The sequence below is a fragment of the Mesocricetus auratus genome, unplaced genomic scaffold (assembly GCF_017639785.1).
Source record: "Mesocricetus auratus isolate SY011 unplaced genomic scaffold, BCM_Maur_2.0 Super-Scaffold_4256, whole genome shotgun sequence".
NCBI lineage: Eukaryota > Metazoa > Chordata > Mammalia > Rodentia > Cricetidae > Mesocricetus > Mesocricetus auratus.
In genome coordinates, this window is record NW_024429182.1 from 6,074,001 (window position 1) to 6,092,006 (window position 18,006).

General features: G+C 48.3%; 2 protein-coding genes across 2 annotated transcripts in view; one reads left to right on the forward strand and one right to left on the reverse strand.

The window, feature by feature from the left end:
- The window catches only part of LOC101836071 (guanylate cyclase 2G), a 43,442-nt gene extending 41,519 nt beyond the window's left edge, over positions 1-1,923 (forward strand). Inside the window, exon 21 of the mRNA XM_005063452.4 lies at positions 493-1,923. Coding sequence (XP_005063509.1) covers positions 493-582 — 90 coding nt within the window. The 3' untranslated portion in view covers positions 583-1,923. The remainder of the gene's footprint in view (positions 1-492) is intronic.
- Positions 1,914-17,241, reverse strand: Tectb (tectorin beta). Its single transcript, XM_005063453.3, is given in 11 exon segments — positions 1,914-3,564; positions 4,517-4,549; positions 5,715-5,787; positions 6,815-6,977; positions 8,273-8,322; positions 8,324-8,357; positions 8,484-8,587; positions 14,173-14,245; positions 14,350-14,492; positions 16,159-16,349; positions 17,166-17,241. Coding segments are annotated over 11 exon segments (990 nt in total). The 3' UTR covers positions 1,914-3,514.
- Between the last annotated feature and the right edge of the window lie 765 nt (positions 17,242-18,006).

Genomic DNA, 18,006 nt, shown 5'->3' on the forward strand with positions numbered 1-18,006 from the left:
CTCCTCATTGGGGATCTGACTGGGGTTGTGTACGTAGGAAACGGATGTGGCAGGGCTGGAGAGATGGCTCAGTGGTTAAGAGCACTAGCAGCTCTTCCAGAGGGGCCCAGGTTCAATTCCCAGCAACCGCATGATGGCCCACAACCATCTATAATGACATCTGGTGCTCTCTTTCTGGTGTACATGCAAAACATGCAAATACATAATAAATGGATAAAATTAAAAAGAAGACGATGGACGTGGTTGTGATGTTGAGTATGCAGATCCCATGTGCACACGTGTGTGCTGTGCTTCCCTTGACACGCAAGTTACACTGGGGACTCAGATTGTATTTTTAAGACTGGGGAGGGGGCAGGTAGTCAGGAGGATTTTTATATAGAAAGAGGTATTTCTTTCAAAGAAATGGCTCCTGCTGTCTGGCTGAGGAAGCCAGATCCAACCAGGCTTCCATGTCAGCGACGCACCAGACAGACCCTCCTTCGTTTCCCACAGGGCAAGGGAGAACAGACTACCTTCTGGTTGAAAGGCAAAGAAGGCTTCACTGTCCCACTCCCCGAGCTTACCGAGGAGGAAGAAGGCTGACGTTCCGGAGACCTTGTGAGGCGGGTATGCTCTTTCGAGATGTTTGTGGAGTCCCGCTAATGTCTGTGGGGATCCTTTTGGGGCAATGCAGCCAGTATCCATCGCTCTGAAGAGGTGTAGTTCTGGGGCACTGGACTGATCTCCCACTAGGGGACACTGTCTTACTGGTGTCCCCTCCTGCTGCAACCTTTGCTCCCAGACTTCTCCTAGTGTGCCTTGGATGAGGTGTGGATGTAGAAATACGCATTTCCTGGGACGGCTGGCCAGGGAGACTCATGAACTTGCCTAGAAGAAACTAGGAGCCCCAAACAGAAAGCCCCCTCCCCTCCCCATGAGCTCAAGACAGAAACTGTCCCATGCGGGCAGGCTCAGAAGCCTGTGCCAGGTGGGTACAGGAACGCAGCCGCATTGCGAGCTAGATGGCCGGGTTTTCCACTCTGTGAGTGCCGTGGGTAATACCCTGCTCACAATTTATTGCCTATTTTCCCTACATACCAAATAACATCTCTTGAAGCCAGGACTTGAATTTTACCTGGGATTTTCCTTTCATTTATGCATGAAGAGCACAGTTTAATACATCTGACTGTGGAAGACGCGCCTGTCTGGTCCTGTGATGACTATTTCCTTTTTTGCACACAGGCACAATTAAGTTCTGTGTTGAATTGTCTGGGGACGATTTTAAGGGACCTATGGACCTACACTTCTTTCTCTGCGCCCTGCTCCTCCCCGGCCCACGTGGTTGGTAGGGAATGCAGAGACCATTGGGATCAGACGCTGCTTTTGAAACCTTTTTTTCCTGATGAAGTTCCCAAGAATGGAGAAGTGAGACAAATTAGATTTTCTTCGTTGCTGGTGTGCACTGTGAACAAATTTTTGAGTACTTTTTGATCTACTGGGCACTTTCATCTTTATCTCATAGTTTAATTGGAAAGAGACATTTTTTTAACATTTTTGTGTTTGGTATGACTTAGAATTTGCAGCAGATATTACAATGAGGGCCCTTCTCTTCCTCCCTCACAGAGAAGTCCTAAAGAAGAAAGGCTAACCAAACACTGTGTGGTTGTCCCAGTTAAACCTAGCAATTGGCAAGGGATACTGGAGTTTCACAGGCAGGGATGGACAGGTGATCTTACCCTCTCTAATGTTAGTCACACAAGATGGCTTTACCTTCCACAAGATGGCTTTATCTTCTTGCCTCTTGGTCTGTAAACTCCTGTCCTGGAGTGTTTGAGGTACAAATGATTGAAAGTGTGTGGAATATTTGGATTAATGAAGTCTAGAAGCACTTGGAAAAGTTGTAGAATTGGCTTCTATCATAATACACGAACATGTAAACTGCAATTGTATGTTATTTATTCCAGGCATTTTATTTAGTCCATAGCACTAGGTGGAGATACAAGGTGAGAAAAATACTGTTTTAGTCTGACAGCTAAAGACATAAACTTGGCTATATATATTTATGTTATATAAGAGTTTCTGACCAATGTAAGCCTGTTTTCTGTATTTCCCAATTACAATGAACTCTGAGATTCCAAACTGATTGGAGCACCAGCTCGATACCAAGTTTAAACTGCATGGAACCATCATACCCAGCCTATGACCAAACAAACCCAACTCGGTAACTGGTTTAATTCCTAAGTTCATTTATGCAAGTTGTTAAAAGATCATCAGACTGCAGACCTCAAAACTTCCAAAGGGCGTTAAATACAGAGGGACAAACTCACACGTGATTTCAAATGTTAAGTCTGTGTGACAAAGAAAAATAGAAAAATATGTAGAACTTGGGCATCTCCTGTCACACCACAGCTGGTGCTCTATCACGGTTGGTTCATTCAGTTTCTTGTTGACAAGTGTGAGTCACTGACATTGCCACATTCTAGGTCACAGGCTGGCCAGTTACGAGACTGTGGGGTCATGCAATGCCATTGCCGTATTTGCACTGTATTTCTGATGTTTTATTGGTTTGGTTCCCACAATTGGTAAGTGAACGAGTTGAAAGCAGACACAGGCTTGAACATTTCAGTGGGGGTGAAGTGCGTTAGACCATCCTAGACAGGAAGACCTCCTAGAGCAAACCACTGAGCGCTGCAAGCTGTATGGGGGGATGGGCTCTCAAATCTCAGAGAACAAGTCTTTCTACTATCATGCAGATGCATTTCATGTAGGCAATGCCACATTGTTATGTGAAATGAAGATGAATTTTGCTCCTACCACAGTCTATTTCCTACTTACTTCTGACTCCAGAAACATAATCAGTTATAAGGATGAGGTTGTTATAATACCTATCTAATGTTCATATCTATTTAAGAAAACCTATAATAAAAACAAGGTAGTACTAGAGGCTCTTAAGAACCTGCCTCTTGTCTGTTACAAAAGTTTGAGCAAATGTATTTAACTTGGATTTCCACATTGTCACTTGAAGATTTGAACTTTCTGGATAAGGGCTCAATTCTGGTCCTTAGAGCTCTGTTGTCTCAGCGACGGAGTGCCTGCTGGGTAAAATTGGCTATCCTCATGGGATTCTATATTTGGCATTGTCTTTTGAGGTTATAGCCAGTCTTTGCCTCCAAATCCTAAGTGCATGTGTTGGAGTGTGTGTGTGTTTGTGTTTTATAATGAAAGTAGCTTTCAAATGCTGTCCTGATTTGAATAGAGAAGATTACTTCCTTCATGGAGGGGGATTGGCAGGATCAAATGACCATGGGAAGGAATAAGAGGAAGTGTGTCTCCAGTGAGCAAGTGGATCACCAAATTCATACACACACACACACACACACACACACAATCACAGGGAACACATGCTTGGCAAAGAGCTGTTCTCAGCTCCCCAGCAATGGAGTCTTCTGTGTGTTCTTTTTGGCAGTACAATAAACGAGTATGCCGTAGTTCAGGATGGCCCTGGAGAGAGTTGCTGCCGCCGCCCAGCTGTCCCCTACAACACAGCGCAGATCCCTAGCATCAGGATGAGGTGGTAAAGGACATCTGTGAAGCAGAGGGGGTAGAGAGAGCTCTGAGAAACAGCCCCACGAGGCCAAGGGTCAAGGAGAGCTCAGCCAGAGTTAATGCAACAGGGCTGTTATAAAGCTTCCAAATTTTATACGCAGTCATTCCTATTCATCCCCTGGGGCTCGCACGGCCCACTTCTACCCATACAGAGGCCCCAACATGTAAGCCTGCCTGTGGACCTTTGGCAAACAGACATTTTCAACTTGGACCTCACACATACACCTTTCACTGTAGGATATTCTCTGGGGTACTTTCCTTTAAAACGAGAAGTGGGCATTTGAAAGCGACTCTCTTGTAATGGACACAGTGATGTCTGTCTGTGAGTCTGCACCAGCCCCACCTCGTCCTCGTCATCTTCCAGGGAGACCCTGGTTGCCGCTGGAATGGCTCTTTCTCTAAGGAGCTTGCTATGTCACTTCCCCCAGTCCTCTCCTCGAGACGGTATTGTTTAATGCTGAGCTATAATTAATTCATAGCACACCGTGTGCGCTAGGGACAGTCATAGCCCGGTTCCCAGACGGAAGCTGTGGGGGGGGGCGGGGGGCTGAGGCTCGTTCTTATCCAAGTCACTCCGTTAATGGACAGCAGAGTCCCAGTAGGGCCTCAAACATTTGCTAACGAGCAGAGTGATCTGATCAAAAAAAGTGTGTTCTCCAAATGCAGGGAGTTTAGGAAAAGCCGCCCGGCGATGGCTTTGTTCAGAGGGTGCTGTGGGCTTGGATGTCCCTCATCCATTGGAAACAGCTCCTCTCTTGGGTCACAGGCTGCTTGGAGAGAAACCTCTTTACCTCTGCCCCCTTACAGCCGTACTGTAAGATGTGTATTTTCAGCGGCAGATTTTTCTGGGGCCAGAGTAAGCACCTCTAACAGCACACACGCTTCACAAAAGCGCTGCCCCGTGACACTTGACAGCCCCTTTTCTCCTTACCTGAGAAGTCACAGAGACGGGAAAGTCCCCTGCCTGGAGTGAGCAAAGAGAGAGAACGCAGGTTGAAGAAAGCTGTGAAAGAAGTATCGGGGCTATTTCTGAGCCACAAACCCCACCACGTCCGGACCCCCATCAAATCACGAGCCATTCCCTTTCAGAGGAAGCCCGTGCTGAGGTTTACGTGGGCTTCCTGTCATAGCATCACCTCCTTGGCTCTGTAAGGCCAGGGCTGCTAAGGGCTCTGCAAAGCAAAAACTACTAAATACTGTTGACTTTGCAGGGGGCCGTGAAGTAAATTTTTTCTTCATACTTTTTTTGGGGGGGCAGTCTTACTGTGTATCCCAGATGGACCACAAATTCACTATCCTCCTGCTTCAGCCTGAGAACGGGTGTGCACTTATTGTCCTTGTAGTGTGAGTACTACACTGTAGACAATGTCATCTGTGTTCTAATAAAACTTTATTGACACCGAGGTTTGAATTTTATTGAATTTTTTTATACCCCATGGTTTTCCTTTCTTTCTAAATCTTGGAACCACAGGAAAGTGTCCAAAATCTGTTTTAGTTTGTAGGCCCCACAAAATTAAGAGGGAGCCTGGAGACTTGTCCCTGGTCTGTGGTTTGGCAATTATTCTTTGAGGTGCAGCTCCAAAGTCTGGCTCACCCTCCACTCACGGCATCCTTCAGGACACAATGACATTTTTCAGCAGTCTATAAGGCCTGCACAGGGTCAGTTCCTATGGCCATACACTCCTGCATGACCCTACCCATGTCCCATCCCTCAACATTCCCTGTCCCTCAGCCTGTATCATCTCTCCTGGCTAGAAGGTAACATCCTGAGACAGGTTTCCTATGAGTCTTGTTCATTTCTGGAACTTAGTGTCCAGGCCAGGCTTGGGCAGTGAAGGCTTCCTGACATTCCCAGGACACCCTCATTTCCATTCCTATTGGTCACTGTTTGGAAGCTCAGCTCAGTACTTCCTAATTCCCTGTGAGCATTTGGATTTGGAACCCAATAAGACATTCAGGGTAGTCAACAAACCTCCTCTCCTTGGGCCCTCAGACCCCTCCACTCCGAGGAGCAGGTGAGTGTTGTGTCCACAGGCACGCCTGGTTTGACAATTCAATCAAAATGCTCAAACCTGCCGTGCCTGTAGACACAGCCCGGAGTGCACGCAACTATTGGGCAACCAGCTTACTCCGCAAGGACAGCTCCACAACCAGGACACCCCCCGTCTGGTCACGTAGCATACGCTTCCGTTTGTCGCAGTTCTGAAGAAATGAACAGTGGAAACAAGAAACAAAACCAAACCAAAATGAAGCTTCATGGAGTCCAAGTGCCCAGTCTCTACGTACATAAAGCGCATGCGCGCGCGCAAACACGCCTGCCTAGAGTTTATTGGCTTTCCAATGGAGTAGTTCATCATCATTCCAGCGGAGGATGGGCACCACGCCTTTAGATAGGGAGCAAGGGTTTTACTTTTACTCTTAACTCAGTGGTAGGAGAAGAGGACAGTCGCAAAACATGTTCTGCTGCATTTTCGTCCGTGAAAACTGCAGCTTCGATGCCCCCACCCTTTGATCGGCTCTAACTGGCTTCCTCCACCCCCAGCCCTGAACCCTCTGGTGCTTTTTCTTTTCCTCTCTGTGTTCATAAGTATCTGCTTTTTGGCCCCATGAGTGGATGCAAGTTGAGATCCAACCTCCTTTCTACTGGGCACCTCCAGGCCATGCGGGCTGCAGCCTCTTTAGAAGCTGGGGCCTCTGAGGCCTCCAGTCTGCATGCAGGACGGAAGAGAGTTTGGAGCTCAGCACTTTTAAGTTCCCAAGGAGGAGCTCTGAAGCTCTTGCAAGCCCCAGAACCACAGGGCACTGGCCCCGCCCCTCCCCACGCCGTCCACCCCGACCTAGATTTTCAACATTTCTCTGAAGACAGTCCAACCCAGACTACAATCGCCCTCCTTTAGAGCTCTGTCTAGATCTTGGATCCCTTGACACTTTCAACGTTTTCAAAGCATTTTCATGCCTATGACTACGTTCGTTTTTGTCTTCCGTTGTTCTCTGAAAAGGGAACAGCCATCAGAGCTGATGGATGATGACCTCTTTTGAAAGATGATGAAACCAGGCCCATTGGGTAAGTGGCACATACCCAGTTGGTAAGTTTTGGTAACAAGGTAAACAGGCCCAGACCTTCCACTGCCTCTGCACCCAGGACCTACGTCTCCCAGGTCAATTCAGCTCCTTTAATCCCAGTCCCTTAGGGTTAACTTCCAGTCCCTTCCAGAGCCGGGACCCTTACCACCGGGCAGGAAAGCTTCTCACTGTCACAGATGAAAGTCTCACAGTGCAACCAAACCTTGGAGAGTTTGGGGATGCTCTGGAACCGGAAGGCATTGAATTGGAAGGTTGCTCTGTGATCCTTGCCGTTCTCATGCACGAAGACTGTCTCATCCGTGGGGCAGCTGGCGCACAACGCAGGGCGGGGGGGGGGGGGGGGGGGAGAGAATGAAGAGCCACACCAGAGAATTCCAAAAAAAGCTCTAAGGCAAACTCTCACACAGCGGTCTGGCAGGCTTGTGTACAGCTGTTTGTCCTTCCAGAGGACTCTGATCCCTGAGTGCATGATCAGACTGAAGGGCCATAGGGTTAGATGTGATCGTCTCCATCCTAAAATAGGGGGTGACTTATGGGAACCCACACCTCTGGTAGGGTGAACCCCTATCCAATAGATGAAGCCTCTGGCAGACGCCAGGGTAACACAAGCTGAGGCCACCATGGTGGATGGGAGCAGTGTGTCTCAGTAGACACGTAAGCTCAAGCCATACCCACTGCATATCTCTACTTTCACTGTCAGGTTTTGTCTGAGATCAGAAAAAGGAATTTATTTTCAATTAATTATACAAATATCATATAACAACCTTTGTAAAAAAACATACTCATATTTCCCATATATCATCTAGATAATGGGAAGAAATATAGAAAGGTATGTTTGCTGAGACAGAAGCAGGAACTAAAGAATGTCACCTCAGAATTGTCTCTGACAAGCCCTGAGCGAGAAAACAAAGGTTGTACCTTCCTATCTGGGTGAAGGGTCAGAGCTATTTCTATTTGTTGTGGCCTTGGCAGTGACGGGGCTGTGAGAGTTTTCCAACTATATGAAATGAGGATCTAACGGGATTGGTTGGCCGATAAACCTGAGATCCTTGTCTGAGCTCAAGACGGGGAGCCTTAAAATAGCTCTTTGCAGCCAGAGTGCCCTGGGCCTGTATCAGCCAGTGGAAAGTAATGTAAGAGGAGCCTTGCGGTGGGGGAAGGGAAAGCAGGTAATGGGCAAGCCTAGATGTCTTGGCACCGCCGTGTCCTGGCACAAGCTGTGGCACCTGCCTCTCGGTGACATCTCACTCTGGTTGATTGGATGGTGACAGCTTGCTGGGAGGTCTCCATCTCATCTGCCCCACATGGAGTCATTGTTTGAGGGGAGTGAGCTGTTGCAGTTGTGCTAATGTGTACAGGAAATATTATATATATATATACACACACATATATGTGTGTACAGTAATGCACAGTTATATATATATATATGTATATATTAATATCACTAAGGACTCTTGAAAACCAAAGGATCTGGTATGAACAAGGAGTTTCCTCCCAAGCTATTCCAAGCCACAGCAGAAGAAATGGGGGTGGTGGAGTGGGGGGGTGGAGGGGTGGGGTGTGGACTCACTGCTCTGCATTGACCCCAGAGGGTAGCACCTACCCCTTGTTGATCAGCTGCCACTGCAAGGGGTACATAAAGTCAGCGGAGGGGGGTGGCCCAACAGCTGTTCAGGACCACTTTAAACCTGGAAGTAAAACGAGAAGGTGTCACCGAGAACCCACCTCACTTACACAGGCGTCTGGCGACTAGAGTCTGTTGGCTGGTCCTTTTCCTTTGCGCTCAGAAACACGCACGGCGTAGAGGGACTCACCGGGTGCTTAGCCCTTTGCCTTCGACTCCTGCGAAGAGGTCTGAGCCGATCTCCGACGTCTCCAGAATGAAAGGGGCTTCTCTCTTGGTGGAAAACTTGGCATTCTTGGGAAGGAAATGGGATACTGGGCATTGTGAGCTCTCAGAATAAACTGTCAGGTTGGTGGGAGCAGGCACTTTGGGGATGGACAGAGATAGAACCAACTAACCCAAGGAACAAGCTCCTGAGACCTCTGAGGACACGGATGTCATCTTATAAAGAGTAAGGACTCTTGCTGGTCATGGTTTGACTCACACAGTCTCAGTGACGCCAACAAAACTGACCAATAGGAAATAACGGAACCCCAGGATGTCAAGACATGGTCCTACAAATCACTCAAGGCCAAGAACGACCAAATGCAGAGAGCCCCTCACTCTCCCTGGTCCCCTACACTCTGTCTGAGCAAATGCTTGCCTGAGTTTTGAAGTTCATGACTTGATTGCCAGAGCTACTACCAACAGACATAAGTCATTGATTGCCCGCAATGTATTTATGTATCGCTCTACATATTTGGATAGTTTCCAGGTCAAGATACTCTGTATCGAGATAGGATACTTGTGAATGAAGCAAGATCTGTCTCCAAATGACCTGATTTTCAATCAGGAGAAAAAGGCAATAGGAAAGAAGTAGATTACACAGTATATTAGATTAGCATATAGTATGTAATATTGGAAGCCCCCAAAATAGCAAAATGGACTGGGAACTGGGGGAAGGACAAACTCTCTGTGTGTGTGTGTGTGTGTCTGTCTGTCTGTCTGTCTGTGTGTCTCTGTGTGCGTGTTTTCATAGGCATGTTTGTGCGGGCGTGGGCACATGACTGTGTGAAGATGTGCATGCATGGGAATGCACATGTATGTTGAGAAAGAGGTCAGCCTCTGGTTTCATTCCTCAGGCACTGTCTGCCTTGAGTTTAAGACAGGGTCTCTCGCTGGCCCAGAACTCAGCAAGTGGGCTAGGCTGGCTGGTCAGTAAACACCAGGGATCAGCTGTCTCTGTCTCCTAGTACTGGGATTATGAATGTTATTATGCTCAGCTTTGTTTTTTTTAGACGTGGGCTCTGAAGACGGACCTCAGATCCTCACACACACAGCAACCGCTTTAGCACTGTAGCCGTCTCCCGGGGGCCCATGTTACATGTTTGAAGAGGGCAGCCAGGGGGCCTCCTTGAGGAGGTAGCATTTGAACAAGGCTTGAGCAAACCCAGCAGGGGGGCTGTGTAGCCACATCAGAAAGAATGTCTGCCCTGAGGCTAGGGTGTGGCTGACCTGGCAGCAAGGAGGCCAGGTCTGGAGGAGGGTTAGAGCCTGCAGAAACAAGCAGGGGATGGGATTTTGGGGCTACTGAAGGAACGCATGCAGGCCTCGAACCCTGAGTATGCCAAAGGGTCAGGCAGGCTCAGGAGTATCAGGGTCTGGTCCCTGGCCCGGCTGACCCTAACTCTGTCATCTTCAGATAATGTTCACTGAGTTGTCAAGAATTACAGCTGTGATTGCCCTTCCTTAAAGGTGGCTGTTCCTCTCCTGCCCAGTTCACTTGAATGACAACCTGGAACTACTCTCTGGCATTAGCCATGAGAGATAGGGGCATTGGCTGGAAGGGCTAAGATCCCAGGATAATCCTGCCCCCCCCCCACTTACTAACTTTAGACCCAGTAGAAGGGAATTTAGTCTTTGGAATTCCATCTCTTCACTCCTGTCAGATGGGAATAGCCTTAGTGACATTGTAGAACAGAGTCATAAAGCTTAGATGAGGGTATTTCAAAAATCTGAATTTATGATCTTAGAGATTTGCAACTTGGTTGGCGGCAGCAGACAGAACTGACTTGGCCTCCTACAGGTCCAGCACACAAGACTTTGTGAGAGGACCTCAAATCCGTCTCAGGATGATTTACACTATTCTACAGAAGCAGGTCCAGCTGAAGTGCCTACAGTAAACCACCTGATGCTGACTTCTCCTGTCCGTTTGTCAGGCCTCTGTTCCACACTAGCTGTTGCTACAACTAAGCAACACCAACCCCAGTCATAAGTGATTTACATGCATAGCATGCAGTAGTAGTTTTTCTCTGTACTTTTGGTATTGCCTAAAATTTATGAGATTTCAGGGGACATTGCCAAACATGGAAACTAACTTGGGAATGGCGATTTAGTCCTCAAGTCTCCAGAGACCCTTGTGTGAAATCTTTCTCCTGGACATCAGCCGGCAGAGTGTGGTGTCTATACTGACAGAACAGTCATCTAATTCTCCATCGAAGCAAAGAACAGAAGCTGCAGTCTTCATTTCCGACAACTACAACAATGCTTAACACGACTTTCCCCCTTCCTTCTCCCCGTCCCTCTCTCTACTTCTCCCTTCCTTCCTTTCTGGGTTTTTTCTATACAGCTCCATCTAGCCAGAAACTCACTATGCAGATCAGACTTGTCTCAAGCTCCCAGCAACCCTGCTTCTACCTCTTGTGCTGGGATTACAAGTATGAGCCACCATGCCTGGCCCCTCCCCCTGCTTTCCTTTTAACATGAAAACAAGAGACTTGTCTTCAGATAGTTTTACCTTGGTATGCTATTATAGGTCAGGGAAGTTCATCCTGACATCCCTAAAAGTAGAATTATCAACAAAGACTGCTTTTCCACTCTATGGGGTGGATAAGTCCGTTGAGAAACTATGTTCCAGCATGCCTTCCCTTAACCAAAAGGTTGACTCACAACTAGCGAGTCACCCAACTTAAGGATAGGTAACCCTCACTGAGCAGAAGTTCTTATGGGGATGTCTAGTTGGTTTTGCTCATAGGCAAGATAGCAATGAAAGAAAACTAACCCAAGTGAATAATACTTCGAGTCACGCTCCTAGGTTTTTCTAGAACTTAGTGGCCTGCTGCGCCTCTCTTTATTGGCTCACCAGAGGACAAGAATGGACATTTCAGTTCTGAGTCCCACTTTGTAGCAGGCACTGGGCAGCTGGCTTGTGCTGGGAGGAAAGTGACTAGGATGACAGACGAACCAGAGAGAAAGGGTTTAGCTTAGAGAGGTTGGGGCTCTTTGGAGAGCCATGACCAACTCAATCCCACGGAATTACTTCAGCAGTCAGAACCAATACAAACAGGGCTCAGGGGTCGGGTTTTACATGATAATCTAGGACACAAGGCCCAGCTCACCTGTGTCACCGGAGGAGGTTGAGTGGCCCGCCCTGGACAACGGAACCTTTTGTGGACTTGAGGTGGGAAATCAAGGATGGTCTCTGAGGTTTGTTCTCATTCTGGAAGGATCTTTAATCTTTATTTGCCTATGTCCGCCATCATAAACCTTTTAGTTTCTTTTTGTATCACCACTGAGAAGACTGGTCAGTACTCTTTCTATGCTAAGAAGCTAACCCAGTCTCACACCAACACTGACATTGATCTTTATAAAGGCAACAATTCTAAGATGACTAGAGCACTCGTGTGAAACGGGGCTAGAGTCTACACTCACCAGCAGCTGTCTTCTTGGTTACTTACAAAGTTCACGAACCATGCTGAGTATTCAAAATTGACTTCACCGAGTCTCCTGAATATCTAAGGGACACATGCCATTAAGTTCTTCTTTCACAGCTGCAGAGATGGAGGTGCAGGGAGGCTCCCTAACTTTCCCAAAGTCGTTTAACTGGTAAATAGTAAAGCAAGGCTTTGAGGCATGGCCCATTTTTTTTTTAACCCACAGTCCCAGTCTGTATCTGTAGGGCCAACAACCTTTCTTGGTCTTCAAATGGGAGTTATAACTTAACCCCCTGGGAATATCAACTATGGGTGCCTTGGACAAAGTGAGTGGGAAGGGATGGAGAGAAAGGAGAGAGGACACTGCAGAGTAGGAGGAGTGTATTTGGGGGACCCTGGCTCTGGACTTCCCAGAATCCTAAGCAATTAGCAGTGTGTTGGTTCTATTGTGCTATGTAGGGCATGGTTCTGTTTTTGGTAATTTGATGGAAATATATGCAAGGGGGCAGTTGTTGCTTTAGAAACACCCAAGAATGCCCTCAAAGTGGGAAAAAAACATCCATGGGTTAGGCGTAGGAAGCGGAGCCCACAGCAGAATATAAACCAGGACAAGTGTCTGGACAGCGGAAGCAGCTCTGAGCTGAACTCCGTTTGTCCCAGGGGGGACTTTGACAGTGGAGTTTTGGGGACACCCTGGCTTCATTTCTAGGTGATTCAGGAAGCAATTTGTCCATCTGCTTCTGCAGCTCCGAAGATGGCTTTGCTGGTGAAGACTGACTGATTGCCTGAAGCAATATGTTGCTTCTATTTCTGAGGTTATGCCTGTGTCTTAAACTCAACCCTGTGCGGTTGATGGTGAGAGACGAGTTTCAAAAAACCCTAATCTCTATCTCTAACTGTTGTAGACACTCGTAGGATCAAATCTTCAACCTTATCTCATCAGAATAACAACTACTAGCTTCTAGATAGGATTGTGGTCCCTCTGTGGGAAGCTGTTTTACCTTCTTGTTATCACCCCCTGCGGCCCATAGTGCATTGGTCCCTGAACACAGGTCAATTGGCTGTGGGTATCTCTTGTCTTTGGTTCGGCCACTAGTGATATGAAGCCAGGGCTAGTCTGGAATTTTAAGGAAACTTGAAGCGATATGCATCTTAGAGCTCCTTCTTTAACAATAATTTTTAAAAACAGTAAGAAGTTTGAATCCCACATTGGACATGGGCTTTGTGGGTGAAGGGCCGTGACACTGTACCCCACGCCCTTTGCAGGGAGCACCTCAGTTGGGGGATCTCTGTTCTCACCAGAGACATCTCTAGGCCTCTGTGTGGTCTTGGGCACACACTGTCCTTTTGGACTTCGTGTCCTTACCTGAAAGGTGGACTAGGTTGTTTTAGGATTCTCCCTGCACTCATAGATGAACTCGGGGGTTAATGGCTTCTGGGCAACAGGTGAAGCAAGTTCGATGTTCGTGAGGTTTCAGATGGGATGGTGTTTTCTCTTGCAAAATGAAATGGGTCAGATGTGCTGCCCTGTCAGGACACTTCCAGTGCCCCCACACAAAGGTCTGTGTTTCCTGCCTGCATCTTCCTCTGGCCAGCGGGGCCAGAGTTTCCTCTGTGTGCCTGCGTCCCCACTGGGAGCAGCAGCTCAAGAACAAAAGTACCTCTTCTATCAGGAGAGCGGCTGGGCTAACGGCCAGCGCACATTTAGTTCCTCCACAGCACTTACTTTTGAGAGAGACTGAAGTGTGCCTTTAACTCCCCCGTGTCAACACAGGTGGCAGATCCGGTTAGAACAGCGAGGACATCTTACTGAAGGGTTCACGGGGTGAAAGAACTAAGTAGCAGAGGTTAGCCCTAAGCCTTGTCTCTAGCTCTTGACTAATGTTTTTGAGACCCTAATGGCGAATAAATCTCTGGGGAGGAATGTTGGAGAAATTAGTTTTGATTGAGAGTCAGACATGGGGTAACCTCGCCTTAATTTTTGCCATTGGCAAAACGGGGAGGTCGGTCACATCTTAGTTGTCTATGGCCCTGTGGAGTGAACCTTCTGTTGCGCCTTGACTTTCAAGCCAAGCTAAGGCAGTGTGCCACCACCGTTGGGGTCCCGGGATGGGGCTCTGCCCAGAGGCCTGCAGGGAGTGACTCCCGTGGGAGGAAGAGACCCCAGGAAGGACAACAAGGACTTACAGTGTAGAAGTTGAGGGACAACTGGCTTTCAAAGGTGCCCATGCTGCCATTCTTGACATGAACAGTGGCCACTCTGAAAAGGGGAGAGAATTTTGCATAAGGACTGAAACACGCCTGCTTGACAGGGACCAGAGCCTCCTCACGGTGGCCGGGCCCTCCACCCTCAGAGCGACTTACCTCTGGTCGAAAGCAGCCTGATTCACCAGGTAGGTGGAGTGGTAGGTGCAGGAGAAGGAGTAGTTGACGGGCTGGTTCTTCACGACCACTGTGCTGTCGTTGGACACGATGTGGCTGTAGAAGTGGTAGATGGGAGGCTTGTACTGGAGGAAGGAAGGGGGCAGTTAGGGTGGCCACTGTCCCCCTGGCGGGACGGAGGCTTCTGGGAGAAGTGGCTGGGGACGGCTTAGCGGAAAAGCCTAGGGAAAAGCCGCGCCTGCTGGTGCACGCCTGTCAGCCCGGCACGTGGGAGGTAGAGTTTGGACGATGAGGACTTCCGGGCAAGCTTCAGCCACGTAGGGAGTCGGAAGCTGAGACCCTGCTGGAAAATAAAAGAAAACAAACAACCCCATCAAGGGGACAGAGGTGTTTATCAGGGACAGTAGAACCCATTTTTTTGTTTTGTTTTGTTTTTGTGGTGAAAATATTTGCAGAATTCTGGAACCCCTTCAACGGGGTAGATAGTATATGTGCTGGAAACGTCCTCCTGGGCCTCCGACTAAGGGGTTGGATCCAGTCTCCATTTCCAGCCTCAAGCTTGTATTCCCTCCACTTGTCCAGGGTCCCATGGATGTCTTTGTCCATCCTCCACTCAAGGCCATAAGCAGCAGTTAAAGCAGCTCTTAGCCATAAAGCTCCAATTACGAAATTCTTCCTTCCGGCAAGTCGGTCCCAAAACTCACCCACATCAGAAGTGGGGGCATCTGTTTTGGAGGAGATGGCCTGAGGGCACGGAGACGTCCTCCACTTGAGGCGCTCACAGAGAGGATGTTGTGTTCGCCTGGCTCTTCCCATCCACTCTGAATCCTTCCGTCCCTCCAGGAAGAGGAGTTGGCTGTGTGCTCTGAGGCACATGAGCACATACTCTTCAGGTAGTCAAGGCAGGGGCCGCGCTCCTAGCTCCTAGGACTTCTGTGCCTGAGAACTGATGACTACGGGGGAGGCCTCAGATTTCTCCTCTGTCGTCTGAGGACACCTGTCAAGAGGCTGTGGTTCCCTGTGATGCCAGGGTCCCCAGCCTTGGGGACTTCACACGACCCTGCTTAGGACCCTGTTAGCTCTTTCCCAAATGTACCGAACCCTCACTTCCAACTCTTGGGGGGGAGGGTTGGCTCATTGATTTGGGCACCCAGTGCAGGGATGAAAGCGCTGAATCTAAGTGAGAAATGTGCTTTGTTCCATTTGCAGAAGGGAGCTTTGCTGCTGTCCCCACAGGCCAACAAATTAGCAGACTGAAAGTCAAGTCCAGAGAGTCAGCTAGGACGGCTCAGGGTGGTAAAGCGCTTGTTGCACAGACGTAAGGACCTGCGTTCGGAGCTGGAACACAATTATAAACTACTGGGTGTTGCGGCGGGCGGGGAGAGGGGGTGAGCACATGCCTACAATGCCAACCCTGGGAGCTGGGGGTCAGGGTGGGGGGCTCAGGTGGCCAGTCAGCGTCGCTGAAGCAGCAAGCTCAGGGTTCAGTAAGAGACCCATCTCAAGAGATAAGGCGGGGCGCGACAGAAGAGGACACGGCGTTAATGTGGTATCGGCCTCTGGCGTCTGCACATCTCTGCGTGGCCGCGAACAGCAGCACGCACAGAGGGTCATCCAAACTAGGGAAAGAAGGTTTTAGTCACTACCCGCCCCCACCCCAGGCGATTTGAGCAACAGGACTGACTTGAAAGGAATCGGGAGCGTTGCGAAGCCTCTTAAGGATGGCAGGGAATGTCTCATGTGCCTCCTTGCTTTCGCTTAAGCACCCCTGCATAGGTGGGCGGGCCTTACCTCTGACTGGGTTCCGCAGTAGGACCTGTTCTTAGGGGACAGGTCTGGGATGACAAACTGGTAGTAGCCTCCTTCATGGACCCCGTTGTAACACATCCCCCCGAGCGCCAGCTGGTGCACTTCCCATCCATAGGGACACTCAGGGATTTTAGTGATGATGGTTTTGGGGTAGCAAAACACAAGGATGACATCTGGGAGGGCACACACGTGGTTTGAGTCAGACATGGCCGGCAAACGGCACACAGAGGCAGTTAAAAATCACGTTCTTGCTATTCACCAGCTGGGCTGGGTTTTCCCAAACTCCAGTCACTGAAATATAGCTTACTCCACAAATACAATAGCATCAGTATCTAGTATTTATTTAATTGGATCTATTTTTCAAAAGTATCACTTTGTATTAGAGCCAATGATTTCCCTCTCTCTCCCCTTCCTTCCTTTCTCTCTCTCCTTCCTCCTTTCATCTCTCTTTCTCTCTCTCTCTCCCTCTCTCTCTCTTTCTCTCTCTCTCTCCCTCTCTCTCTTAGTGCAGCCATATTGGGTCTTAAACACATAGTCTCATGCTATTGCCCCAGCCCTAAAACATTTACTTGCTTTTAAAGAGTACATCTGTGGAATCACAGACTGCTAAGTGTATTCCTGTGAAAATGATGAGGTTTCTTGTCATTTAAATTGTCCACTGGGCTATTTCATGCTCAATGCTGCAAAATATTGTTTAAAGACTCGAAGCATTTGCTGAGTAGTCAAACACGTAAAAAAAAAAAAAAAAAGTGGGCCCATCACATAGAAGAGGAAGGAAATATTCTCTAATTTGAAAAAAAAAAAGAAAGTTGGTTCCCTCAGCACATTTTCCCTTCCTGTGAGAGAATGTCTGATTGGCACTGGGGGCTTCTGTGCCTCAACCTGGTGACTCATCACCCTTTCCTAAACCAAGCCATCATGAAGCTCGGATGACAGCAAGGTAGAGACTAGGGGTTCCCTGTCTGGGTAAGCAGTGCAGTGCTGGGTACCTGCTTTATTTGGAATGCATGACTTCGCTGAGGTTTCTGCAAAGAGCGCCAGCAGGATGAAGGCCTTCACCACCATTGCTTCTCAGAAGCTGAATCCTGCCAGGTGGCCAAACCAAACTGGCCGAATGATCAGGTCCCCTCCAGGCTCCAGGTCTCGACCGTTCTGCATCGGAAATATGAACGGAAAGTTAAAGTCAAGGGTGAGAACAAATTACACAATCTCGTGGGGGAATGTCCAAGGGAGATGGGTACCGCTGTCCTGGCTCACGCCACTGGGGAGCTTAATACCACAGGCGGTTGCTCATGCTCCTGTCTTTCTCACTCTCTCTGGAGTGTGGATGCTCTCTCCCGGTTGCTCCCCAAACCTGCAGCCCCTGCCCCACTTCCCCCTTATATATCCAGAGGGTGTAAAAGAAACCAAGCCCAGATAAGTCACAATGGGCGCGCATTATCCACCGCAGGCAGAGTAAAAGGGAACTTGGTACAATATCTGACGGCAGCTCAGTTACCACCTGAATCTCATTTCTTCTCCTTTGCAGACTTGGAAATCCCACCCCACCCCCCTCACTGCTGCACCCAGGGTTGCAGAGGGAAGCTGGAATTTTCTTTCTTGTGCAAAAAATCAAAATAACAAACAAACAACCCTCTGATGGAGACGAGCGTTTTCTGTACTCTCCCAGGTAGTATTTATTCTCTTTTGTATTATTTTCTCATTCTATTTCTTACCGACTTATTTTTACATAGGAGAATGAGATTTTGAATCTAGAAGGATTCCAGTCCAGCATAATTACATCTGGAAGTCAAACAAAACATAGGTTGTATTAATGTAAAAAAAATCTTA